The sequence below is a fragment of the Natator depressus genome, chromosome 10 (assembly GCF_965152275.1).
Source record: "Natator depressus isolate rNatDep1 chromosome 10, rNatDep2.hap1, whole genome shotgun sequence".
NCBI lineage: Eukaryota > Metazoa > Chordata > Testudines > Cheloniidae > Natator > Natator depressus.
This window is the reverse complement of record NC_134243.1, coordinates 6,950,427-6,976,576: the sequence shown is the minus strand read 5'-3', so window position 1 is coordinate 6,976,576 and position 26,150 is coordinate 6,950,427. Positions and strand designations below refer to the sequence as shown.

General features: G+C 52.5%; 1 protein-coding gene across 2 annotated transcripts in view; it reads left to right on the top strand.

The window, feature by feature from the left end:
• Positions 1–230: 230 nt before the first annotated feature.
• Positions 231–26,150, top strand: part of SLC5A10 (solute carrier family 5 member 10) — an 80,951-nt gene continuing 55,031 nt past the window's right edge. Inside the window, exons 1-7 of one of the 2 annotated variants that reach the window (XM_074965058.1) lie at positions 231–401; positions 2,638–2,709; positions 5,406–5,510; positions 6,155–6,214; positions 7,101–7,205; positions 18,779–18,884; positions 22,010–22,090. In XM_074965058.1, coding sequence (XP_074821159.1) covers positions 288–401; positions 2,638–2,709; positions 5,406–5,510; positions 6,155–6,214; positions 7,101–7,205; positions 18,779–18,884; positions 22,010–22,090 — 643 coding nt within the window. In that variant the 5' untranslated portion in view covers positions 231–287. The remainder of the gene's footprint in view (positions 402–2,637; positions 2,710–5,405; positions 5,511–6,154; positions 6,215–7,100; positions 7,206–18,778; positions 18,885–22,009; positions 22,091–26,150) is intronic. The other variant, XM_074965059.1, reaches the window with a different exon arrangement.

The window sequence follows — 26,150 nt, the reverse complement described above, 5'->3', positions numbered from 1 at the left end:
ATAGCCAGAAATCATGTTTGCAGCTCAACAACTGCCTAACTCCCTGGACTTGGCTTTGGCTTCCTGGAGCTCTGAGGGGCCATATGTTAGCAAAAAGGGGGAGGGAGGCAGAAGCCAGGCTGTACTTTGACAACCCGTCTGTCCACACAAACTACTTCGCAAAGCAAAAATCCCAGCTCCAGCTTGTTTAATGATCAATTCCCACAAGCAGCTACTCAGTTACTGAGTCAGTGATTGTCTCTCTGACACTCTGCTGCTTTCTCTGGGGCTGGGCAGGGAGCGGCGGGATGATGGGCGACAATTCCACCGCTGGATCAGTTACCCCTCTGCAGCCGTTCAATGTTGCTGACATTATTGTCATCGTGGCTTATTTTGCCTTGAACGTGGCTGTGGGGATATGGGTAAGAGGGTTTTTGTTTAATTAATTTTCCTGTTATGTACTTAAATCTTTGCAATTTCTGTCTCCTCTCTCAGGACAGGTTTCTCAGGTGCCATCTGAAAGGATCGGGAGCCTTGTTTTTGAAATCCTCATTAGTTAATTGCTTTATTTTGCTTTTGCACCTTAGCAACGTGCCTTTCTGGACTCGAGCCTGCGAGGTGCTGTGGACACTTAGGTTCCAGTCACTCCTTCCCAAAGGTTCCCAAAGTGCTTTGCAAACTAAGGCCCTGATCCTGTAATTGGGTCCACCCATCTGGCTTGGATTGCAAGATAAGGGTCTACACTCCTGATCCTGCAACCTAGTAGTCCTCAAACAATGAAAAAGGGCTCCTTATGTGAGTAGGGGCTGCCAGATTGGGCCCCAGACCACTCCGGTGGATCGCAGAGAGCTGCAGCTTGATTATCAGAGGGGCTGAGCACCTTCAGCTCCAAATGACTTTCAGGGGTGGCTGAGCACCTTGATAATCAGCCTGCTCCTACTTATCCTGCAGCACAACAGGTTGGAGAGAGGAAATTTTGGCCCAGGGAAAGCTACTCTTTACTAAAAATGTCTTGGTTTCTCAAATCTTCTCTGAGAGACCCCAGCAAACTGCAGAAAGCTCGGTTTATCTGCATAGAAAGGGCTGAGTCAGTCCAACTAGAATTTGAATCTTGCAGCTTTCAGAACATGTGAAAAAGAAGCCTGCCTTGTAGTGTGTCCGCTGGGATCTATTGCTCCTGGGATGTAACTGGAGGTGCTTACCTGGAAGAGGCCTGAGAGGTTCTAAAAATTTTTCAGAGCATGACCCACATTTTAATACAGAATCTGTTTCATGGTCACCTCCCTTCCCATTCATAACTGTACCGACCCGCACCTTCCATCCCTGGCATAGTGGAGTCTTCTATTCCAGGTGCTTCTAAGAGATCGATTGGGTTACCCATCTAATCTTATTTCCAGTGTGCCCAGGACTATACTCTGTAGGTGACAAAATACTGTAACATCCAATACATAAGGCAAAGATACGTTGAACAGCCCCTGGAGAGATTGTTTTTATGGTATTTATCCCTTATGCCTTTGACTTTAAGAGCTAGGGATTATTTCTAATTGCTCTCATTGAGAAATGCTGTCTGAAAGATGTTCACTGGACCTGTGGGTTTAAAGTGAAGCATGTGCTTAAGTGTTTTGCAGGACTGGGGCCAGAGTACTCAGCGCCTTGCATGGCTGAGTCTTAAGAAGGCCAGGACACATGGCAGGTGTGGCCAGAGGGAGTCTGTCCAATAGATCCTACTTTAACAGACACAGATGCATTTGCAAATGTTTTTACCGCCCTTACGTAATCCTTAACGGGAAATAATTGTTTCCATTTTTATGACGCTAATTGTTCAGCGAGACACGAGGTGAGGCCAAGTTAGAGCAGAACAGTGTCTCCTGTATGGGAACAAATTGAACAGCCTGTTCTACCTGTCTGGGGTCTGATATGTTTGTTAGTCAATCCACACACACACACACACATGCCCTCCGTAGGAGGATCTATGGCTCATGACAGCTCACCCCTCTCCCACTTGAGCTAAAGGAGAAGCTCTGTCAGTTGTGGTAGCATTAGGGGCCTGCTCTAACATCCGTTTCAGTCCATAGGAGGACTCCTGTTGACTTCCCGGGGTGTTGAATCAAACCTCTGCCCAGGCAGGGTTCTCAGCCTCTGTTGGCCTCCAGCCATTGGATGTGAGCAGGTCTGAGTCCATTCATGGTAGGATGGTGGTACATCCAGGCCAAGCCTTTCTGCTCAGCACTGAGGCTGAATATGACAGTCCTCTATGATTCCATGGCCACTCTTGCCTGATTGGCTCTATCCTGCTCAAGGAGCTGCCACAGCTGTCCTATAATCATATGGCCTAGTAGCTAGTGCACTCGACTTGGACTCAGGAGACCTGGGTTCTAGAGCCTGCTCTAGCGCAGGCCTGCTGGGAGACTCGGGCAAGTTCACCTCAGTTTTCCCATCTGTAAAATAGGGATAATGATGCTGCCCTCGTGTGTAAAGCTCTTTGCAATGTACTTATGAATAGCTCTAGATAAGAGCTAGGTGGTGGTGTTATAACCATCCCTCCGTCACATGGCTCTTGCTAGCCATCCAAAGGCTCCTGCCCCTTGGTTGCTCTCCAGCACGGGTTTACGAGAGCAGGGCTGCTTTCTTTCCATGCTGATCTCCTTTTCTTTTCAGTCCTCATGCAGGGTGAATAGAAATACGCTTAGTGGCTACTTCCTTGCTGGCAGGAGCATGGCGTGGTGGCCTGTAAGTAGATGCCATCTCTCTCTCTCTCTCTCTCTCTCTCTCTTGCTCTAGCTTCTCTTCTGTCCCTTTATGCAGGACAGTTCCCAGCAGTCGGGTCTCACACTTGGAGGTCTGTTGCAGAGCCATTGCCCCTAAGAAAAGGAGGGAAGCGGGGTCTCCGGAGCAGTGGTGGCCCATGCTGTATCAACCCACCATCACCTCCAGTGCCCAGGGAGATGGAGCTAATATTATCACTCTTCATATATCAGGGAGTTGCAATCTTCTGCTGGGTGTAGCTGCCTCAGTACCTGGCTTGCCACATGGGGTATCTCTTGTAATACACTCAGTTCAAACACCTTGCGATGAATCACCAGGCATCTCAGATCATGCCCCATGATGCATAACACAGGAACACACCTGCCCCTGCCTGACTTGGAGCTACGTCTCATTTCTCCAGTGGTGGGGTCCCTCTTTGCTGCTGCCTCTCTGAAGATCTGTGATCTGTTGGGTCCTGCCAACCAGGACTCAGACCCCAGATCAATGGGATCTGTGCTTAACCTACCACTGCTCGGACGGCTTGGGGGGATCCAAGCCCCATGGTCTCCTATGAGATTTCCCCGTAGCCCAGTCTAAGCTTGGGTAGGGGCATTTGGAGCAGCAGGATCTGAATTTTGTCCCCACTGTTGCCAAGCAGCTGTGCCTGGTTATGACGGCAGTGTGGTGACTCCCGCAAAGTCATAGGTGGCCCCAGATTTGTTACAACCAATATATTCATTCCGCAGTTTGTTCTTGTCTAGAAGTGCAGGTTGGCTGATCCCCTTCCCCGTTCCCCTTCCTTACGGCTCAGGTCTGGGCAGCGTTGCCCAGTAATGGCATTTCTGCACTGTGGCAAATGCAACGACATGGGATTCTCTGACAAGTGTTTGCATGAGGAAAAGAAAGCCCTGGGCTCCCAAATGCCTCCCAACAACAAGAAATTCGGTTAGTGGCCTTGTGAGTGAGCACGTCCCAGGGCGCCTCTTCTAGCCCATGGGCCCTTTAAACTGGAAGCTGTAATTGCACATCACAGGCCTGCTGACTACAGGAAATCATACAAGTTTTCCTGGCTCTTAGGCAGAGGAGCAGATGCTCCTAGGAGCTATCTGGGCTCTGAGGAAGGGAAGACCTGGACACAAGGGCTAGATGAGACCCTGAGGGGCAATGAGATTGCTTGAGTGGCTGTGTGTTGTTTTGGATCCTTGCTTCTAAGGCAATAGAGCAAAGCCCTGAGCAAAGGAGCTGGAATGGTGCCCTTGTTTGGAGCATGGCTTTGTCTTCTTTGGCTGGTGGATCAGCCCCTCCAGCTTACGTGGAGACGCCTCGTGGCCAAGCTGGCTCCTTGCAGTCTGCTGGGCGGTGCAGCCTGCTGTATGCCATCCAGGTGAACCCCGTTTGAAACCCGTTCAGCTAACACGGGTTCCTTTGGCAGCATAGACGGAGCCACTCTGTTCTGCTTCAAAAAGCAGGTACTTGCTGTTGCCTGATTTTTAGGGGATTCACATTCTTGTTTATGTAATATGGGTTACAGGCTCACCTATTGATCTGATCAGAAGATAATAAGGTTCTTGTCCCAGAATCACGGATGTATGACTCAGCTGAGAACCAAATTCACCCTTGCAGATTTTTCTGGAGATAAATGGAATAATAATCAAATGGAAAAGTAATCAATCAGAATGACAAAGGAAATAATATTGTCCTAGAGATGTGGTATTATACACCATAAAACTTCCTAGATTAACACACACTCACCCTTCCTTGGTAACCTGGTGGTAAGAGACGAAGTATCAGCCTCGCCTTTGGCATGCCAAGAGAGTCTGATGGTCCAAGTTCCTCAATTCTTGATTGGGAGGTGCAGAACTAAGGAGAAGCTAGAGAGCTGAAAGACTATAGAAGCTAAATCTAATCAACTAATTAACAAAAAGAAAAGAAGGACTTGTGGCACCATAGAGACTAACCAATTTATTTGAGCATGAGCTTTCGTGAGCTACAGCTCACTTCATCGGATGCATCCGATGAAGTGAGCTGTAGCTCACGAAAGCTCATGCTCAAATAAATTGGTTAGTCTCTAAGGTGCCACAAGTCCTCCTTTTCTTTTTGCGAATACAGACTAACACGGCTGTTACTCTGAAACCAACTAATTAACATGATGGTTTGCTTGTTATTGAGCCTGACCACTATGTGCCCACCTTCTGTGTCCAAACTTAATCTCGTCACCCACAAAATATCGGGGTATGCTTACACACTAGGCTGGCATGTTCATATCTATTAATGACCATTAGCTCATCCTCACATCTCTCATTTCTGACCTAACCGGTTATTTCCACGTTCTTTGTGGTGTACTTGCTGAGCTTAAAGAGGCCATAACTTAGGTAGCCATCTATCTATGCCAAAAGTCTAACTTGCTTTAACTCATCCTCACTTACCTAGGCTAAAGGCCGCGAACACATGTATGCTAACTTGTTTTAGCTCAACATACAGGGTGTGGCCCGTAGGGTCCATGCGGTATGGCCAAAAATGCTGTAGCCCAAATCCATAAATCTATTAAAACAAACAATCAAGCCCATAAGGGAAGATATATAAGCAAGCAAGCAGGCTAGCCCTATGGGATACGTAGCAAAGATGTTGTTGCCTAGCTAAGCTGTGCCTGCTCATGGCGCCTCCTTGCTTTTGGCCTGCAGATTGGAGCCTCCCTCTTTGCCAGCAGTGAAGGATCAGGGCTCTTTATTGGACTGGCTGGGACCGGAGCTGCTGGGGGAATTGCCGTCGCTGGCTTTGAATGGAATGTGAGTCACTTTGCCTTATTAAGCTAATCAGTCACTGGAGCCAGCAGGGACAGACAAAGCCTTATCCATCCAGTGGGGCATGGACATAACCCCATTAGGGCTGACGGGGAAATATGTGTAACCCATGCTAAGCTCTCTCTATCCCATTATAGGCGGGGCCACATATGGATGTTTAGGAGCCTGCTGATGTACTTGGTGCTTTAGTTCATGCCCTAGGAGCTCATGCTTCCAGATCCAGAGATCCCAAGTCCAACCCCTGCAGATGTCCCAACCGTGGATGTTATGGCAAATTGATAGACCAGAAACAGGCTCCCTGGTTTTCCAAGCATTTCTCCAGAAGGGGGTTGGGCTCTGCATTAACATAAGGCATTAAAATGAAATCTCTGGTCATCTGGGGAGTCCGCAATGCCAGGTGCTAAGTGCTGAGATGGGGAGTGTCCATAGGGGAGTTCTGTATCCCACCCTCAGACACACCCATGCTCCACGGAGCCCATGGAGATCAGAGTGTGCATCTCAGCGCAGGGCTGGGCCCAGCTTGGGCCTCCTGCATAGGACCCAGTGACATTGCTAATATTAAGCTGGAGGCCCTGCTGCGGACAGAACAGTGATTTATCAGACTGTGCTGTGCCCCTGCTTCTCCGTAGGCTACTTATGTCCTGTTGGCGTTGGCCTGGGTGTTTGTACCAGTCTACATCTCCTCGGGGGTAAGTACAGTCGGAGTCTATCAGACACAGCCGGACAGCCCCACTTTCATAGCCATTACCAGCTACTGTCACTGACTGGCTGCGACTCAGGGCAGGATCTGTGGAAACCCTAACCCTGGATGAACTCTGCTGTCTTTGCCTAATCCTGTGTGAAATAGACCCCACCAGCCTGCAGGATGGGGTCCATGACACACACCTGGGCAGTTCTGATTCCACCCAGGAGAGAGCAGGGGGGTAGGTGCGTGCGCACATGTGGCATGGTTCCTTAGTTGCAAACGGTGATTCCTCGCTGAGGTGGTGATATTAGCCATGTTCCTGTTTCTGATTATATTGATACTAACAATGACTCTGTGGTGGGGCCACGGTGCCTGCAGTGAAATCAGGCCTCCCACTTGTGAGCCGAGCTCAGTTCCTAGACTCATTGATTCATTTCAGGATCTTAGAGGCTGAGGGGCTTTTATAGCTTTGGCAAGGGGTATAAGACCCTAGACAGACTGGCTTTGTGTAGGGCCCTACGAGAAGCCAGAGGGCTGGGTCCTAGCTATCTCCCTCCCTGCCTGGCACCAAGCCCCACTCCTAGCCCCATCGCCTGCCTGCTGGTGTCCTTTGGAGTGCAGTGTGTGCCTGCATGCTGGGTGGCACGTGTCCTTTGTGGAGGTGAAAGCTATGTTTGCCTGAGGCTGCTAGGCTCCCCACAAAGCCCCCTTCCCCGTCCCGCCCTGGGTTAAGAGGGAGTGCAGCCATTCCTGGGCTCCGCTCGGCAAGGGGAGGTGTCACTCGGTCCCTCAGGCACAGAGCTCCCATTAGCCATGCTGGTGTTTCCTTTGGCAGGGGGCTGCCATGCCATGCAGTGACCCTGGGTCATACCTGCATCTCTACCTCTCAGATTGTCACCATGCCGGAGTATCTCCAGAGACGGTTTGGGGGGGAGAGAATCCGGATGTACCTCTCAGCTCTGTCACTCCTGCTCTCCATCTTCACCAAAATATCGGTGAGTAGCCAGGACTCTGTATTGCACTGAGGGCTCTGAAACACTGGGTGTCCTAGAAGGCATCTGTCTAGCGCTCTCTGTCACTGAACACCTGGGCAAAAGCCATGCAAACAATCAAACCTGTCCAGGAGGGGCTTGGCTGCTGTGATGGTGTTTAGGGATTTGATTTCCAGCCAGTAGAGAGTTAACTCTGTACTCAGGCCTCTGAGGGAGAGCATGGCTCTGGGAGGGAGCCCAGGGGATGCTATAAAAGCAGCTGTTGGAGGTCATGGAGGACGCAGAGCTGAACACGCAGGAGTTAGAAGAGTTGGGAACCAGTGAGGGGTTGTCTGTACACCAACAGTTAGGCCAGGTCTACACTAAAAAGTTAAGTTGACCCAGCTGATGTAGACAGTGCTAGGTTGATGGAAGAATTCTTTTGTGGACCTAACTACCGCATCTCAGAGAGACACGTTAACTGCTGGGAGAGCTGCTCTCGTCACTAAGCGAGTTGCTATACTGAAGCGCTCCATTTGAGTTACTGCCCTGGAGCGAGCCCAGCCGGAATGGGAGTAACTACCCTGGCACCACGCTCCTCTGGCTACTCCTGAGTGATGGGATGAGCAGAATGATTGGGTTAGCGGCTGAGGAGTTCTACCTCAAGGTGCTGTGTCCCCACTGCATCGCTAGCTCTGGAGCACAAGTTCCCAAACGTTTCTTGTTGCGTCCTGCCTTCCAAATCTACCAGCGGCCCCGTACCCCTACCCCTCTCATCACTGACACGTTGTATGTTCTTCTTCACACTTCCTGTCTTGAGCCATCGGTCCATATTTCACTGTTAGGTACGTACGGATATAGTGATAGTGTGCTGTGTATATTATCGAACCCCACCCCCTAAGTTCTGAGCTCAGGTTGGACGGGTGCTGGGCCCCTGAACCCGCGCTATACAGTGATTGGATGGGAGGGCTCCATATGTCAGCGTCTGTGTCTCTGTGTTCTCATTGGTACATCTTGAAGTAAATTAACTACCGTATTTTATATAACCAATTCCCACAGAATTGTAAAGCATCGTCTTGAGTCGCCTATTATGAAAATACAATAAATAAAATAATAAATCCACCATTACACAATTCTTCCCGCATACCTCCCAGAGATGTCTCACGTGCCCCCAGCGGGACATGTACCGCAGTTTGGGGACCACTAATCTTGAGTCAGACGCACTCTGAGCTTCAATCCATCTTCATGGGCCAGCTAGCTTGAGCTCAAAGCACCACTTAACACGAGCTAGAGATTTTTGTGTGTGTTCAGAATTCGGGTTGGGGCAACACTCGCGTCATACTTTGACCTAGCCCTGTAGTGACGACCAGCCCTTAGAAGATGCTCAGTGCTAATAACTAGGACACTTTGTCTTCCAAATGAGAGGCACATTTGTGATGCTGTGGAGAGACTGACGGATAGAGATCAGGATGCCGAACCCACCACATGCTCAGCGCTAACTTGCCCATTCTTGGCAGCCTCAGCAAAGAGGGAAATGGGACTGGGGAACTGAATCCCCCTCTCCCTTGCCTGTCACTTCTCAAGCAGCGATGCTTCCTGCTCATCTGGTGGAAAAAATGTAGCTGTGAATGTCAAATGTAGCAGGGAAGAAACCAACAGGGCTCAGTGGGAATTGATCTAAAGACCTGTAGAGTTTTTAATTAAGAACAAGATCCTTGCCCTGGGGTTTTGGAATCCTCCCATAAAATTGAGTTGCAGGGAGAGGGAGCTTTATTACATTCCACTGGAGGGTCCCAACACCTGCAGGAAGTATCTGATTCCCACAGGGTGGGTATAGCTGAGTCCTGGCCTTATTCAGGGTTTCTAGACCCACACAGAACTTCCTCTCTTCATCCTCCTGGGCTGCTCGATGTGTTGTGAGTTTCTTGGGTGTAAACTGACTTGTAATCCAATGACACCAGCCTGCAGCATTGCACCCAGGGGCCAGGCCCAAGGTGCAGAGTAGAGTTGCCGGTTTTGGTTGGATGTATTCCTGACATAATCTTTCATTCCTGGAGACTCCAGGTCGATCCTGGAAGGTTGGCAACCCTACTGCAGAGTGACCTGGGACTGCAGGCAGCGAGGGGGGACCCAGATCTGAGCCACATCCATCCTGCACCCCCCCAGAGAGGAAACAAATAGCCCAGGTGCAGAATGGAGGAAGAAATGTGCTGTAGGGCAGTGGTTCCCAAACTGGGGTTCATGAAATGTTACAGGGGGTTCTCGGGGACGAAAGTCTCTCATGGTGGACAGAGCTGACCCTAGGGACCACGGGCAGCCCAGGGCCGGCAGCCCGGAGCCCCTGGACTTCCAAGAGCTAAGCAGATCAAAGCAAGCATATCTATCACACTGAGGAGATTTAAACTTGAAGACTCCTTATAAGAACTGGAAAGGGAGGTGGATATTTTTTGCTGTTTTTAAAATTAGATAGGCAGCTAGTGGTGTTTTTTAAATTATTATGAAGAACAAGTTTAAGCTTTGTTGCAACATGCGTTATTTGCCTGGACTGCTCAAGACCTGAACGCTTGTGTAGGAGGAACTCTGTGAGTTGGGTTCTTAAATCCCTTCATGCTGTTTCACATCTGATACTCCCTGATGAAACCTAGGAGCCTTGTCTTATAACAGGCTTATTCCAAGTGATACAAGCTACGAAAGTGAGCTCTTGGAAGAGTGTTGCCTTTTTCATAATGTAATAAAAATACTGTAATGATTAACAATAATAATAAATAGTGTATAATAAGCATGTCATAAAAACAAATGTTATATTTCCAAGATCACTGCTTTTATAATTTATACTCTGGGAAAGGAGAAAATCCCTGGAAATATTCATTTTTAGGAGGGGGTTCACGAGACTTGACATTTTAGTGAAGGGGGTTCACAGGTTGTTAAAGTTTGGGAACCACTGCTCTAGGGGGACAATCCTGCATGGCCTGCTGGGATAGGGATTGGATGATCTAATGCCTGGATCTGACGAGGTCTTGGCATGTGCACAGGTGAAACAAGAAGCAACTCGCTAGTGGTAACACAGCCTTGCGGGATCTGTGAAGCACTGTACCAAGGGATGTTACTGGTGAAATGTAGCTATTGCCCCACCAGGGGGCGCTCACAACCAGTTCACGCTTGTGCCCGCTCTGTGTAGTGTTGCCAACCCTCCAGGTTTGTCCTGGAGTCTCCAGGCATTAAAGATTAATCTTTAATTAAAATGATGTCATGTGATGAAACCTCCAGGGATATGTCCACCCAAAACTGGCAATCCTAGCTCTGTGTGTTCTGCCACTCCGAACTGGGTGGTGACTGCTGCCCCACTCTCTGCCCGCGTGGCATTTCCCAACACTGCCGTGGCTTTCCTCCGAAAAGGCTCAGTCCCTGGATTTGCTTCCGGGAGCCCCAGCCTCGGCCCCAGAGCCCCCCCAGCTGCGGCCCCCTTACCCTTGTCCTCCAGCTCCTGGTGGGGGGCAGGGGCGAGGAGGCGCAGACAGGGGCGCAACCCTCAAAAGTCTGGGGACCACTGCTCTAGGCAGACTGATAGCGGAGCTGGAGATAGTCCTGATAACAGACAGGCCTTTGGTAGGGAGTCCTGGCCTGGAGGGACAAGAGGTTCGTGTGCTAGCCCACTGCGCATCCCAGTGAGAACTGGCTCCACATGCCGAAGTTCTTGAATCGGGCAAAGGCGTGATAGCCTTGGAAGGACTCGTTTGCCATGGGAGCTGAGCACCTTCAAGTCCTGTTGTGACCTGTCAGGCAGATCTCCAGGTGTGCTGTTTCCCTGGTTCTGGGAGCTGAACATACGTTTTCCTTGTGCGCCGGGGTGGGGGTGGGGGGCACACCATAGTTTGGGACCTGACAGTTCTGCAGAGTGGTCCACAGCTGCACGTGTATTGTGAGGGATCACAGTCTGAGTCTGAAAACGTGTGGACTGTTTCAGAGCTGTGGTGGGAAGTGGTGTGGCAAACTCTGAGGGCCACTTGAAATACAGGAGGTACTTTGGCTTGTAAGACTGGGATATCTGAGTTAATTTGATCCTGCCTTTATCCGACACAGCCATTCAGCCTTTCCCATGGGAAACAGCTGTTTTCAGAGGTTCAGCTCCTGCCCACTAATGTCTGTCATGGGCTGAAAATCAGCCGGCATCAGGAGTAACGTTGAAGAAATGCAAGTATGGAACCCCCGTTATTTGACGGCTAGCACTGTGTGATGCCACGTCTCTCTCCAGAGTGGCAGAGCTGCCCTCTCTTCCCTGGTCCTCTTTCCCACTGGGGGCCTAGCTAGTTGCTAGGATGCTTCTTTGATTTGCCTGGCTTCCCTTGGATTTGGATTGCAAATATCTAATTGTGCAGCTTGTAATGGCTGTTGACCTACACATTCATTCCTGGATGTGAAGGTCAGAAAGGACAGTTGCGATCATCTGGTCTGACCTGCATAGCACAGGCCAGAGGATTCCAAAGAAGATGAACTTTGCACCTTCAAGTCACTCATTGGGTTCTCCCTGCCAGGCACAGATTATATCCGTGTGTCTTTAAACCTTTGCTGTTATTTTGGTGTTTCTCTCCACGCCTGGGCTTGGTGTCTCAAGCCCTGAGAGTCGCTCCCCGCCATGTGTCTCTTCTTTGCTAAAGCTCCTCAAAGATTTATTGTCCCTGCATTCCACCACGGTTGGGCATTGTGATTACTGGTGAGTCTCAGCTGGTCTCTGACTCACTCAGAATGCACTTGTAAAGGAACTCGCCTAGACCAGGAGATTACACTGGCTGCTTGTGTAACCCACCGTCCTGGGTGTGGGGTTCTGTCCCATCTAGTGGCACCAAGACCACTTAGAGAGAGATAAAAATGAGTCTGCTCTACAGCCTTAGCAAACAGCCAGTTGGCTTTTAGCTCATGCGGTAGAGGCTCATGCACTAAGCTCCAGAGGTCCCCAGTTCAATCCTGCCCGTTACACGGGCTCCATTCCTGGTGCATTTGGATCCGATAGTTGTTGCCAGCCATACGTTGGGATGAACGTTTGCAAGCACACAGGGACAAACTGATCCAGTGTCCTGCCTCCTACATGGACTGCTGCGGGATGCTTTAGAGGAAAGCGTGAACCTACAATGCACCCATCTAAGCAATTCTATCCCATGGGGGAAATTTCTTCCTGCCCCAGCTGGTGCCCAGAGCATGAAGGTCAAGAGCTCTATAGTGATTTTCCTAGCTAGCACGTGCTGTTCTCGTGCATACGTCTGGAACACCCTGCACCACAAAGCTGAGAAGCAGTGTCCCCAGCACTCCCTTTTCCCAGCAAAACAGCCCCTCGTGCTCTTGTACCTACCGCATATGGGCGCACAGCTCTTATTCTGGCACAGCGTCTGTGTGGGGAAGTGAGCCCTGCTGAGTGCTGCAATCAAAACCAGTGTCACGCCCACTAAGAATGTGTCTTTGTCTCCCCCTAGTGGCTGGTCCACCGAAGACCGTGGTTTTCAACCTGGGGTCCATGGAGCCCTGGGGGTACGCAGACTATCTCCGAGATTTCCAAAGGGGGCTGCACCTCCATTTGAAACTTTTTAGGGGTCCACAAATGAAAAGAGGTTGAACACTCCTGACCTAAGAGATATATAAGGCTGCTGCTATTTCACCATCCAAGGGATTGTCTTTTAGCTCAAGAAGCTGATGCTCTTCGTGCTGCAGTGTGGCAGGTTCAAATCCTACTGCCAACTCAAGTGGGGTGTTAGACTTCAGGAACTCAGGATGGGCTTCCCAGGGGTCTTTGTCCCCAGCTAGTAGATGGCATCTTATAAGAATATACTGGAGCACCCTATCTGGGCTGGGCAGCACACTGTGGGTATCGGCCTGCTTTAAAGATCATGTATGGTCCCTGGCTGTCGCATTCCAGCGATGTCCTGGCTTCACCAGGGTCACAGGGTTCACCCCATTAAATCAAAACCCTGCCTTGCGCCTGTTTTCTCTCTTGTGCAGTGCTGACGGCATTGGGTAAGAGCCAGCTTCCAAGTGAGGTCACTCATGGGTGCAGGGAATGGCAAGCCTCCTGCCAAGGCCGTAGGGCCTGACTTCAAAGGCTTTGCCCTGCTTCTACAATGGAATTGACTTGTCTCGTGGATGGTTCAGGCCTGCTTTTAATGAGCTTGTTTTTGTCTTTGGGAAGTCTTATTAACAAGTCACATGTTCTCTCATTGTTTGCCACCCTAGCAAAATTACAAAGCAGGCAGAGATGCCATGGCCTCTTCAGAGCCAGGAATTAAAGGCATTTGCACCAAGTGTAGCTGGCAGCAAACATTGTGAGACCTTAAGGAACCCAGGAGGAACAGTTATGAAATCTGCTCTCCAAGGCTGGGTCCTACCAGCCGGGCGAGGGGGGAAAAGTGGAGGCTTGCTGGGGTGGGGTGATTCCCAGGAATGGCAGCTTAGAAGCTGGCAAGTGCTGACATGAAAGACGGTAAATCATTCTGGAGAAGAACATTGGGAGCTCCAGGGAACGTGATGGACAATGGCCCCTTTTAATCCCAGCTCCATGCTGGGATGGAACTGTGGTTGGCGGAAGCTGATGGTTCTTCATGCTCCTACCAATGGAGAATGACCCCCTAAATTAATAATACCTTGTGCTGGGACTAGTAGCTTAGGGGAGCGTGACCGGCATTCCCGAGCCTTCCCCCCTTACAGTCTCAGGGTGGAGCACAGCCCTGGGTATCATTATTATTATTGGTGAGTTTCTGCTGATCTCTGACCATTGCAGTGGAATTGCCTAGTCCAGGAGATGATGCTGGCATCTGGTGCCATTCCTGGGGGGCTGGATAAGATAGCTGACCCAAAGTCCTATTAGGGCTTAATTGCGGCTTCAGTCATGTGTTCTCTGTAGAAAGGTGCCCACATCAAGCGCAGCCAGTATTCAGTGCCACCCCCCTTGCCAGCCGCAGCAGAGAATCCAAGATCTTAATGGACCCTAGGTACTAACCTGGCCTCTCCTTTAGAGATGACCTGGCCAAAATGGAGTTGAGGCAAATTCATAACCTAGCTAGAACATTAACTAAAACACCGACCGTGAATGGGCCACAGCCTCGTCTGGTGTAAATCAGCAAAGCGTGATTGACTCCAGCACAGCTCGGTGGACGTCAGCAGAAGTTCTGGCCCCAGCCTGGGTGTTACATCATACAGTCATTAATTACGAACTGCACAGCTCTTCGTTAAAAAGAGTCAAATGTTTTGTTCAGTTAGGGGACAATCATGGTTCCCCTCCCTGAGGCTCTTGGTTGCTGTAGAAGGCTGCAGTAATGGCCATGGTGGGACTCCTTGGCAGACTGATGGGAGGATCCCTTCTTGCTTACCCCCATGCCTTTGGAGAGAGAGATCCGCAATGCAGAGCCCAATTGCTTGGGCTGGGCACCGGTGCTGGGTCTGTGTCTTAGGCACCGAGAGCAGCAACAGCTCACATATCTCCAGCAGGGATGGAGCCTGGCAGGTCCAGCCAGGGGGCTGATTCCATGCAGCTCGGCAGAACGTGCTGTGGACACTCTTTGGGAGATTAGAGAACAGCGGGGGTCCCTCCCGTGTCCTGGCTGGCTGGCTCCTGGGAATGTCAGACAGGGCTGGTTCATTCTCGTCACCCAGTGTGAGGCTGGGCCCACGTGGCTGCGGTTTGCACCTCGCCCTCAGAGAAGCCTTGGCCTTGAGCTTGATGAGCTAGATCTTGCCCTCGGTTCCACCCGCACAGCCCAGCCGCTAATCCCATGGAGAACGTGGATGCCCCGCTTTGGTGAGCTGAGCATGACGCAGCTCAGCTGCGTGGATTGGACTGCACCCCAGCACCATTTGTAGCCGGGACCCTCCTGATTAAATTGGCAGGAGTCACACCAGCTCGCAGAATATCCACAGGCTGCATTCGTGACGCTCCCATGGGGCTGAGTCTTACCAAGTCCTCCTCTTCTCCTGAACTTGTCAAGTTAAAGGCCTTGTTAATCTGGGACTCTTCCAGTAACGTCTGTTGGGCCAGTCCAGCTCCCACTGAAATACTGCAGGCATGTTGGAGATCCTGCTGGCGAAGGAATGACTCCTGCACCCGGGTTCTGTATTGCAGAGCAAGGTGCTACAATCCCCCATGACCTGCGGAGCTTGGGGCTCTTCCTGCTCCTTCCACCATCCTGTCTGCATTTCTGGGACAACTTCTCCTTCCCTTGCTCCAAACAGAAGGCACTGCCCCTCTCAGGCCAGAAGCTGAGATCCTGGCGTGGAAGGTGCTATAGAAAGTGTGCGAGGGGTTAGGGTATGAATTATTATATTTAGCCCTTTCCTCTGTCGATCTCGGTGCTTTCTCAGGCTGGGTGAGCGAGTGTGGTTATCCATGTTGTACTCACAGGGAAACTCACTTGCCCAAGGTCATCCAGCAGGGACTGGAATAAAGGCCAGTTCTCTTGGCCCCTTGTTTGCTGCCTCCCAGGGCCAGTCTGGTCTGGGACCAAGTTTCATTCTGGAAAGGGTCTCTTACTAATAACCACCTCTCGCCCTTTGTCAGCAGGTCTTCCTGTGACCTCTCTGAAAGGCTCTGCTTTGGAGGCCTGACTAACTGGGGGCTGGCACAAGGAGAGATAAACTACACATCCTGCACCGGCCTGGCAGCCCTGAGAACTCAGGCTGACTTTCACCCGAAAAGGGCTGAGATCCTTAGCTGGGGTAAATGAGTGTCCGTGGAGTTGGGCTGATTTGCACCAGCTGAGGATCTGGCCCTACATTTTTAACTAACCCTCCCACTTATCTTTCCATGCATGCTCTCCGCTGGGCAATGGGAAGTCTCCCATGGGTGGCCATTGGTTTGGGTCCTTCCATCCAAGTCCCATGGAGCCGCGTGATTCGAACAGAGTGTGACGCCAGGAATGAGCTGAGCCCAGCGTGGTTTGTGAGAACCTGTGTAACTCTGGGCCAGCCCCCTGTGTTCCCTTTCCCGTCGCTGCTGGGTATCTAGAGAATTGGGCCAAGTCCCCTGTGAGTCCAGCCAAGTGCAGGGTCTGTGACGCTGAAACCACTTGTGATGGTCCAGCCTTCTGACCAGCTGTGATGCCACAAATGAATGAGGCTCAGCTGGACGGTGCCCTGGAGAGAGCTCTCCATGTGGGTGGGCAAGCCTCTCCCGGGTGTCCTAGCAGACCTGCAGGCCTGGGGTTCCTCAAGGCATCTTGCTGCAATCTCATAGCAACACGTCCTCCTTGTGCTCCAGAAGCTGGTCTCGCAGAACCCCCGGTGTGTGTTAGAACGGCTCCTTTGGCTGATCTCAGCGTACACCCAACCCTGGTGGCTGCAAATCTGGTGTGGTGGCTAGAGCAGGGGACTGGGAGTCAGGGTTGCTGGGTTCAATCCCTCACTTTGCTACTCTTTGCTGCCCAACTGCAAGCAACGCCCATCGCCGCTGAGTGCCTCAGTTTCTCCATCTGTCAAATGGGTATAATCCTTAATTAGCTTTGTGGGGGGTTGAGCTTATTGTCGGCTCTGAGATCCTTGGATAAGAGGTGCTATAGATATACAGACCTAGTGATTCCTCTAGTGTTTGCACTCAGCCCGTTTGCTCCTCTCCTGGCGTGGATCCTATCTGTGGTATGCTTGGCAAGAGATTCCTGCCCCCCGCCCGGTGCCATTTGCCCATGTGAGCGCCCCAGCTCGTGGCCCACCGCCCCGCTGGGGATGGCCCAAAGCTCAGACAGGTTCAGCTTCCCACTCCCGCTGGCGGGGAGCGGAGCTCTGGGAAACGGCTTGGCAGGCTTTTCAAAGGTGGCAGCGGCTGCCAAGGGAACAAATCCAGTCAAGCAGAGAGGGATAGACCGGCCCTCCCCCCTTACTGCACGTGTCACGTGTGCCCGCTGGCCTGCCGAAGGGTGGCAGAGACGGCAGATGAGTTTGCTGAGTAGACAGAAAACAGGAACCGAGGGGAAGAGCTGAGCTGCGGCGCAAAGCTCCTGCTGGCTCTGGATTTGAGGGCTCCCCTCCAGCCGTCTCTAGGTTCAGGGTCTATGGGGGGGTCTGGATGCTGCACAGCCTCTGCGGCACCCTGCCGCCGCGGGGGAGGACAACTCCTGTGTGTTTCCTGGGCTCCATTTTCTCCTGGGGGCCGTGCCCTCTTCCACTCTGCCTCCAGCTCTCCCCAGCCACCACGGCCTCTCTTTGGGACCGGCCCGATGGGGGATGTTGCAGAGATGAGGCAGCTTAATGGCCTTTCACGGCAGAACTGAGTGCCTGGCCCGGGGACTGGGAGCAGCCCGCCCCTCTTGTCCGCCTGGTCCGTCCTCCCCTTGGTGCTGCGCCAAGCTCGCTGCCACAGGTGAGAGACTCCAAGGTGCTGGGGCTCTGTGCCATTGTGCGTCCTATCAGCAGTTCAGCATAACTGGGAATTAGCGTCTCTAGTTCCGAGGTAGCTGAGCTAGTGACCCCCCCAGGGTCGTCTCCTCTCCCCAGAGCACCAGGGGAGAGATCCTGCTCTGAGAGGATGACCTGCCCTTAGCCTGAAACAACAAAGATGTGAGGCAGTGGCATGGGGGACTCGGGGCTCCCGGGTTCTGCTCCTGAATCTTCTGCTGACTTGCTGCGTGACCTTGGCTGAGTCACTTGGCTGGGCCCTGCCTCAATTTCCCCACCTGGCACTCACCTGCCTGTCAGGCTTAATGAGTGAATGTTTCTAGAGTGCGTCGAGATCCTCGGCTGAAAGTAGTGCTAGGAGGAGAGTGTGCTAGTGAGGAGTTATATATCCTGGGGAGATGCTGAGTCTGGCTGGGTCCAGTTCCGCAGTGACCATCTGGCTTCTCAGCGGTAGGGTCAGCAGTGGGGCAGGGAAGAGGAGTAAATGGGTCAGTGACAGGCCTGATCCTGGCAGGTGCTGACCACCCTTAACTCTCCTTCGTTCTCAAGGGAATGGGGGCATGCCAGCGCCTGGCGGGATAATAATACTCCCAAGCTTTTCTATAGCACTTGTCCTCCAGAGAACTGAAAGTGCGTCACCCAGGCATTTGGTATCATTAGCCTCGTTTTACAGCTGGGGAAACTGAGGCACAGAGCAGTCAACTGATTTGACCAAGGTGCCCCCAGCAGGCCAGCCCCAGAGCTGGGAACCGGAACCCAGGTGTTCTGAGTGCCATGCAAGTGTGCTAGCCACTAGACCACACTGCCTCCTCGTTAAGGATTAGACTCCTGTGTGAGAGTGAGAGAGGCTGGGTTGCCAGCCCTGACGACTATCCTACTCTATTTCTCTCCAAATGGGCCCACCGTGGGGAAGTGGCATTTGGAGCTTCCCTTGGTGTTGCTGCCCAGCATGGCCCTGCAGGGCACTACTCGGGTGGGAAGGGCAGGTCAGTCCCCTGGTTAATACCAGTGGTTCTGTGCTCAGCTGAAGCGGGCTGAGACCTCCAGCTCACATCACGCAGTGCCCATGTGGGGAAGCACTTACCTCCAGTTGGGTGTATGGAAGAAGGTGCTAAGCTCTGTGGTACCCAGGTTAGCTCTGGGTAGATTGTCCCCATTCCCACCTCTCCGGGTGTTGGCAGGGCATAGTCCTGGGCCTCACCCAAACGCTGTGTTCTTTATTTCACATACAGACAGATCTGTACTCGGGGGCCCTGTTTGTACAAGTTTGCCTGGGCTGGAACCTCTACCTCTCCACCGTCCTGATGCTGGTGGTCACAGCTCTCTACACCATCGCTGGTAAGCTGCGAAGTGTTGGAGCAGGAAGGACTCAGAGGCTGGCACTCTGCTGGGCACACAGCGCTGACGTTCCACCCCTAACTCCCGAAATACCTCTGGGCTCGTTGGCTCGGGGTTCCCTGCCCTCTGCGGCTGCCCTTCCGGACGCTGCCTGCACTCCTGATCGCGCGGCCTTTATGTAGGTCCAGGGAAGTCAGCAGGACGACCGCGGTGAGGGCTGCACGAGTGCGGTTCTAATGTGCAGTAACTTCCGCCCTCTCCAACATGTGCCTTGAATTCTCTCTTGTGTATACAAAAGGGTGCAAACGTGCGCACACGGGGGGGGAGCTATTATTAATGGCTACCATTGTGACATCCCCACACTGTGACCATCCTAAGAGGGTCCAACCCCTTATCTGAAGGGCCTTAGCGAACGCACTTCACCACTGACTTCCCCACGTGTTGTAATCCGTCGTGCTCTTCGGCTGCAAAGAACGCCAATCTCAGCTCATTCATGCCCGGAGTGGAGGTAGTAACCAGTGTTCTCCCTGTTTTACTGGTGGGCTGACCAATGGCATTTCCCCACTCATTCACGGGTAGTGAGGCTCAGGGCTGGGAGTAGAATTCATGAGTTCCTGGCTCCCACCCTGCACAGACCACCGGGTCTGATATCCTTGGCAGGCCCCTGAATTATTATCGTGAGAGGAGGTTCCCTTCGTTGTCCGTGTCAGGGGAGTCACGCCAGCCCAGAAAGTTTGGCCCAATCTCTTCTCTTCTCTCAGTCAAAGCAATGCTCCGCCCCAGTACCTCTAAACCAGGGGTGGGTAAACTATGGCCTGTGGGCCACATCTGGCCTGTCAGACCATTTAACCGGCCCTCAGCTCCTGCCGGGCAGCAGGGTCGGGGGTTGCCGCGCTTCGTGCGACTCCCAGGAAGCAGCCGGCATGACCCTCCTCAGGCTCCTACGTAGTACACAACGGCGTGGCCAGGCAGCTCTGTGTGCGGCCCCATCTGCAGGCACCGCCCCCGCAGCTCCCATTGGCCACGGTTCCTGGCCAATGGGAGCTGCAGGGGTGGCACCTATGGAAGGGGCAGCACACAGAGCCGCCTGGCTGTGTCTCAGAGCTGGAGGGGGACATGCTTCTGGGAGCTGCTTGCAATAAGCACCACCCGGAGCCTGCACCCCTGAGCCCACCCTGCTCCCCAATCCCCTGCAACAGCCCTGATTCCCCTCCCGCCCTCCAAACCCCTCGATCCCAGTCCAGAGCCCCCTCCTGCACCCCAAACCCTTCATCCCCAGCCCCATCCCAGAGCCTGCACCCCCTGCCAGAGCCCTCACACCCCTCCCCCATACCCCAACCCCCTGCCCCAGCCCTGATCCCCCTCCTGCCCTCTGAACCCCTTGGTTCCAGCCTGGAACCCCCTCCTGCACCCCAAACCCGTCATCCCCAGCACCACCCCCAAAGCCCTCACCCCCCCCGCACCCCAATCCAGAGCCCCCTCCTGCACCTTGAACTCATCATTTCAGGCCCCACCCCAGAGCCCGCATCCCCAGCCGGATCCCTCACCCCCTCCCGCACCCCAACCCCCGATTTCGTGAGCATTCATGGTCCACCATACAATTTCCATGCTCCGATGTGGCCCTCAGGTCAAAAAGTTTGCCCACCCCTGCTCTAAGCTGTATTCGGATGTCACTGTGACTCTCTGGTCCCCAACAAATTGTGTCCGCATGTTTTCCGGTCCATAGAGCATATGTTGGTGTCGGGTATTTAACTCTATGAGCTCAGAGAGTGGGTGGGGTCACTGAGCCATTGAACCAGGAGAACATCTCTTAAAATCTGTGTAATCGAATCGGATGTTACGGGTTATGTGAAACCCAGAAATTTTGCCATGAGACATGAGTCAATAGCTTCAAACCCTTTGCTACAGCTCAGCTACGTTTTAAGCCACTGCTCTCCACTGGCCAAATTCCCGTCTCCCTAGGCGAGCAGGCAAGGATAAAGGGGTTGCTTGGTCAAGAGGGTGTGGAAGGGCTAAGTGCACAGCGCTTGGCTAGACAATGGTTAATGGGGGACTGGCTAAGAGTGCCAGGAGCTGATGGGTGAAAACACCAGGGGAGGGTGCGGAATTGCTTGGAGAGTACGAGGCGGGAGACTTGGGGGCAATGGGATGAAAGGAAGGAAAGGGAGGGATCCATTTCTTAGCAGGGCTCATGCGTTGGCTGGAATGGGGTCCACAGCCGAGTGCAGGAAGCCCCGTTGCTGGGTTAGTTACAAACAGGGCAAAGCGCCAAGGAATTATTTATTTGTATCCCCGTAGCACCTATGCGCCCCAGGCCTGGACGCACGCACACACCTAGTAATCACGGCTACTGTTTGGACAGCCCCATTCTGTGACCATTCTAAGAGGATCTAATGGACCGAGACCCTATTGTGCTAGGAGCTGTACAAACCCAGAACACAAAAGCTGGTCCCTGCCTGAGAGAGAGGACAGTCATCCAGGGGGGACATTCCAGCTTTACTGGGGGAGGAGGACAGGCCGGATGACTGAGCAAGAGGCTGTCTTTGTCCCTGGGGGCTGTCTGTAGAAGTGCAGAGAGGAGTGGGCTAGATCGGTGCTGGGGACTGGGCTCTGGCGCTAAGGAGAGCGCCGCTGCGTGGCCGCAGCATGGCCTTCTGCGCAGGAGCGTGAGAACGTGGCGCTCTCGCTTCAGCTCCTCTTTCCAGACGAACCCATCCCGCCCTGCCCCGTCCCCTTCCTTTTTATCCCATGCGCTTGGGACTCCTGCTCAGCCCTGACGGCAAGGCCCGGCGCTCAGCCGCCTCTGCACCGTCCTCTATGCTTGTGGGGGAGTGCAACACCCTTATGCTCCCTGCTCTGCAACTGGAGTGTGCATGGCCCCAGCCCACCCGTGGGGAGATAGGCAGCCCCCTGACCCTTGGTTGCACAGCAGTGAACGGAGCTGGCCCTCCTGTTTTACCTTGGTGGAAGCACTTCCAGGCCTGCCATGCAGGTCTCCTGCTCAGCAGGGATCAATAACCGACGGACACGTCTCCAGGAGAATGGTTCGGTTTATTGTTGACATTACAACAAAGTCTGGCCCTGTGCCAATTGAGACCCCTGTATCTCGTTCCCGTCTCGTGCAGGTGGGCTGGCAGCTGTGATCTACACTGACACTCTGCAGACGCTCATCATGATAATCGGAGCCGTCATCTTAGCTGTAACAGGTAAGGCCAGGGAGCCGCACAGACATACCCCCTCTAAGGAAATCTCTTTCCTCACGCAACTCGAGCAGTCTTAAAAATAAATTAAAATACCTGATCTGAGCGAGTCACGTGCCCAGACGTTTAGGGTGAGCTTCGCCGCTCTGCGGATGGCTAGCAAAAGCCTGCACCACTTACGCTCCCCTGTGGCCATATCCCCATGTGTGCACGCCCTGTGGGTCTAAGTGCTGCACAGACTTCGTGCTGGGTCTCTGCATTGGGGTGAATTCCCCACCTCGTGCCCTTCCTGTTTAATTGTTCTACGTGGCAGGCTCCCGGTATCCATGTGATCGATCTAGGATGACAGGCTGGTTAGGTGATTGACTATCAAGTGGAACTTCAAGTTTTTCTCCAGGTAATTCCCAGCTGTTGACTCCCTGGGTGTTATTTGGGGCATACCCGGAAGGGATCCACCCACATCAGAACGCAGCTTCCTCTGATCTTCTCTGAAACATGCACAGCAAAAGCCAAGGCGTGAGAGAGTCTGCGTTCCATGTGCGTGCAGCCAGGGAGCTGGAACCGGTGCTGGGCACTCTCCTCCCTTCCTCAGGGTCTGCCTCTGGCTTTGCTCTAACTTCATTCACAGGCATTTCCAGGTGCTCCTCACTGGAGCACCTGAGTGAATTTAGCCTCACAACACCCCTGTGAGGTAGGGAAGTCTCGTTCTCCACCTTTTCCGGACGGGGCACTTAGGCGCCGAAGGGTTAAGACACAATTTTCACAGTTGGGTGTCTAGTGCTAGAGCAGGTCTACACCGGGAACGTACAATGGCACAGCTACGTCTCTTAGGGGTGTGAAAAATCCCCCACCCCCGCGAGAGGCGAAGCTCTGTTGCCCAACCCCCGGCGTAGACGGCGCTAGGCTGACAGAAGAATTCTTGTGTTGAACTAGCTGCTGCCTCTCGGGGAGACGGATTGCCTACACTGCTGGGAGACCCCGTCCCGGGGCCGTAGCGAGTGTCTGCACTGAAACACTGCCGTTTGCTGCTTTAGCCGTTCGAGTGTACACACCCTAACTCCAAAGTTAGGTACGTCTACACTGGGGGGGAACAACGTGGTGAAGAATCTTGGAGCCTAAGTAACTGGCCTGATTTCAGAGGTGTCCCCCGTCCTCCCCCCCTCCCCCGCCGCACATACAGCTCAGCACCTGTTCTTTGAGGGGGAGGGAAGGACACGGTCTCTGATGCCATGTATTGACAGAAATCAGACCACAGGCAAACAGCAGCCAAGGCTTCAACCGTACAAAAAGGGGCAGGACAATTCCCCCCAAGTAGTAACCAGACCAGAACCACTGTCCTGACCCTAACGGAGGTGCAGATCAAAAAGAGGGCCGCAGAGAAAAGAGAACTAAAGGCCCTTGAATACTCCTGGGCATTCGGTGGCACCTTAAAGACTAACAGATTTATTCGGGCATAAGCTTTCGTGGCTAAAAACCCCCACTTCTTCTGTTAGTCTTTGAGGTGCCACCGGACTCCTCGTTGTTTTTGTGGATACAGACTAACACGGCTACCCCCCGATGCTGGGTATTGTCACAGGTTTGGAGCAGGCAGCTGAACAAGACATCCTCTATGGATGCTGGTTTTGAATGTGGCCCCTGTGCAGGAGTGCAAGTTTGGGAATGGCATGCACACAGGTGTGCTAAAGTTCACCGTCCACTCATGTGGGGCTGTCATTCCCAAATGCCTCTTTGTCACCCTTTAGTAGCTAGATCACGCAGACAGGGTTGAATCCACTACTGCCACCCAAGTGCAAAATATCTGCTCCTTGAGCTCAAGCAGTAGAGGCCTGTGCTTTTAAATCAGAGGTCACAGTTTCGGTCCCTGCCGACTACTCATTCTGGGCTGTCATTGCAGAAATACTCGACAGCACAATACTTTGAAGAATAGCCTTAAGTCGCCAAATCCTGGTGGGAAATACATGAACCACGTGATTGCACAGAGACCGGGTTCGTACGGGGTTCATATAACAAACAGCTTCCTCCGCCAGGCTGTTCTACAAAAACTGAGCAATGAGCACACAGTTGGGAGTAGAACTGGGCAACACTTTTCATCTGAAATTTTTGACAGTTGAAACTTGCAGATCCCAGTCAACTGAAACAATTTGTGAACTTGGGTCGATTCCCGCAAATATTTCCAGTAAAAAAAAGTCAAACAAAACCCAACCGCCCTAAAAACAATTCCAAAATCTTGAAATGAAACATTTTGACGTTTTCAGAAAGAAAGATTTCAGTTTTGGGGGTTGAAATGACTTTTGGTTTTGGAATTCCCTCCCCCCCCATTTTGTTTAATCCCCCCCCCCCAAATTTTATTTAAAAAACGCAAAAATGTAAAAAAAAAAAAAAAAAAAAAAAGTTTGAAATTGAATTAAAATGTTTCAGTTAACAATTTTTGAAAACCTGTTTGGAACTGCTAGCAACCCGACCTCACTGTTGTTAGCCCAGCTCTAGATGGGGTAAACTGAAGCAGATCGACCCAGGCCTCTGGGCTGGGATCCCCCTATCCAGCACTAGCCCTGGGCCGGCTCTCCCAAATGTGTGCCTGCTCACGCCCTGCAGCACTCATGCAAACAGTCCTTGTCGCACGCACCTTGTTGTCGTGGCTCATGGTATGGTTACCACGGCAAGTCATTGAAATCACGGCCTAAATCCCTGATTCCTTTTGGCGTACACCACAAAAACGTTAATCCTGGTGTGTGAACTCACTGGGCGTTAACGAGGCAGCTGTGGGGCAAATTCTCTGCAGGCCTTTCACACTGCAACATCCCTTTGTCGGTCCACACCTCCCGTGTGTGCAAATGCCGGTGTTGCTGCATGCAAACTGCTGCCTTTGGAAATACTGCAGGTCCCGAGCCCTGAGTGCATCTACCTGCTTTCCACTATGATTCAGCGTTTGCTAACCGCCCGCACTTAGAGAGCATTTATCGTTGCTTCCCATCCGCCCAGGTCTTTGGCTCACCCGCACCGGGATTAACCAGGTGTGGGCGTGTAGCCACTTCCCCTTTCACAAGGACAGGGTGAGTTTACAAACACTGATCCTCTCCCCAATACTCAAAGTGGTGTTTGCGTGTGAGATGGCTCGAGTCCTCAGACAATGCTCGGAAAACATCCACCTGCCGCCTCTGACTGTGGTCTGGGATTGAGGGTCCCAGGACTAAACCGCAGACTTCTGGGGCAGAAGAGACCATCAGGATCATCTAGAGTCTGACCCTCCTGCCCATCGCAGGCTGCTGAACCTCGTCCAGCCGCTCCTGCAGTGGGCCCATAAGCTCTGCCCGAGTTACTGAAGTCCCCATCTCGCATGGCCATGGAACTGCACTGAAATGGCAAGACAACGAGGGGGGAGTAATGTGCAGTTCTGGGGCGTTTGGATCGGAGTTTAGCCAGGCTCATTTCTGGGAGGGGGGAAAGCCCCATCCCAGTATCCCTACCGTGCAGGGAACGGGGGCGGGGGGGGATGAAGAGGAGAAGGTAGATGGATGGATGTTTTTCTACAAGAGCTGCTCACGCTCAAACCGGCAGGAACCCAGGGCAGTGCTGGGCTGTGTCCTGCGGGAGGTCAGACCAGCGGATCGCAATGGGTCCGTCTGCCCTTGGAATCCATGAATAAAGTCTGGGCTCGGGGCTGCCATTACCAGAGTGTGAATTCTCAGTAATGAATTCCCAGCCAAGGATGCCTGTGTTTGGGAGCATCTGGCTTAGGAGTCTGAAGATTCGGACACAAATCCGCAGCAGGCTGGAGTGTGAAAGGCTCATAAGAACATAAGAATGGCCCTACTGGGTCAGACCAAAGGTCCAACTAGCCCAGTATCCTGTCTTCCAACAGTGGCCAGTGCCAAGTGCCCCAGAGGGAAATGAACAGAACAGGTAATCATCAAGTGATCCATCCCCTGTTGCCCATTCCCAGCTTCTGGCAAACAGAGGCTAGGGACACCATCCCTGCCCATCCTGGCTAATAGCCATTGATGGACCTTCCCTCCATGAATTTATCTAGTTCTTTTTTGAGCCCTGTTATGGTCTTGGCCTTCAC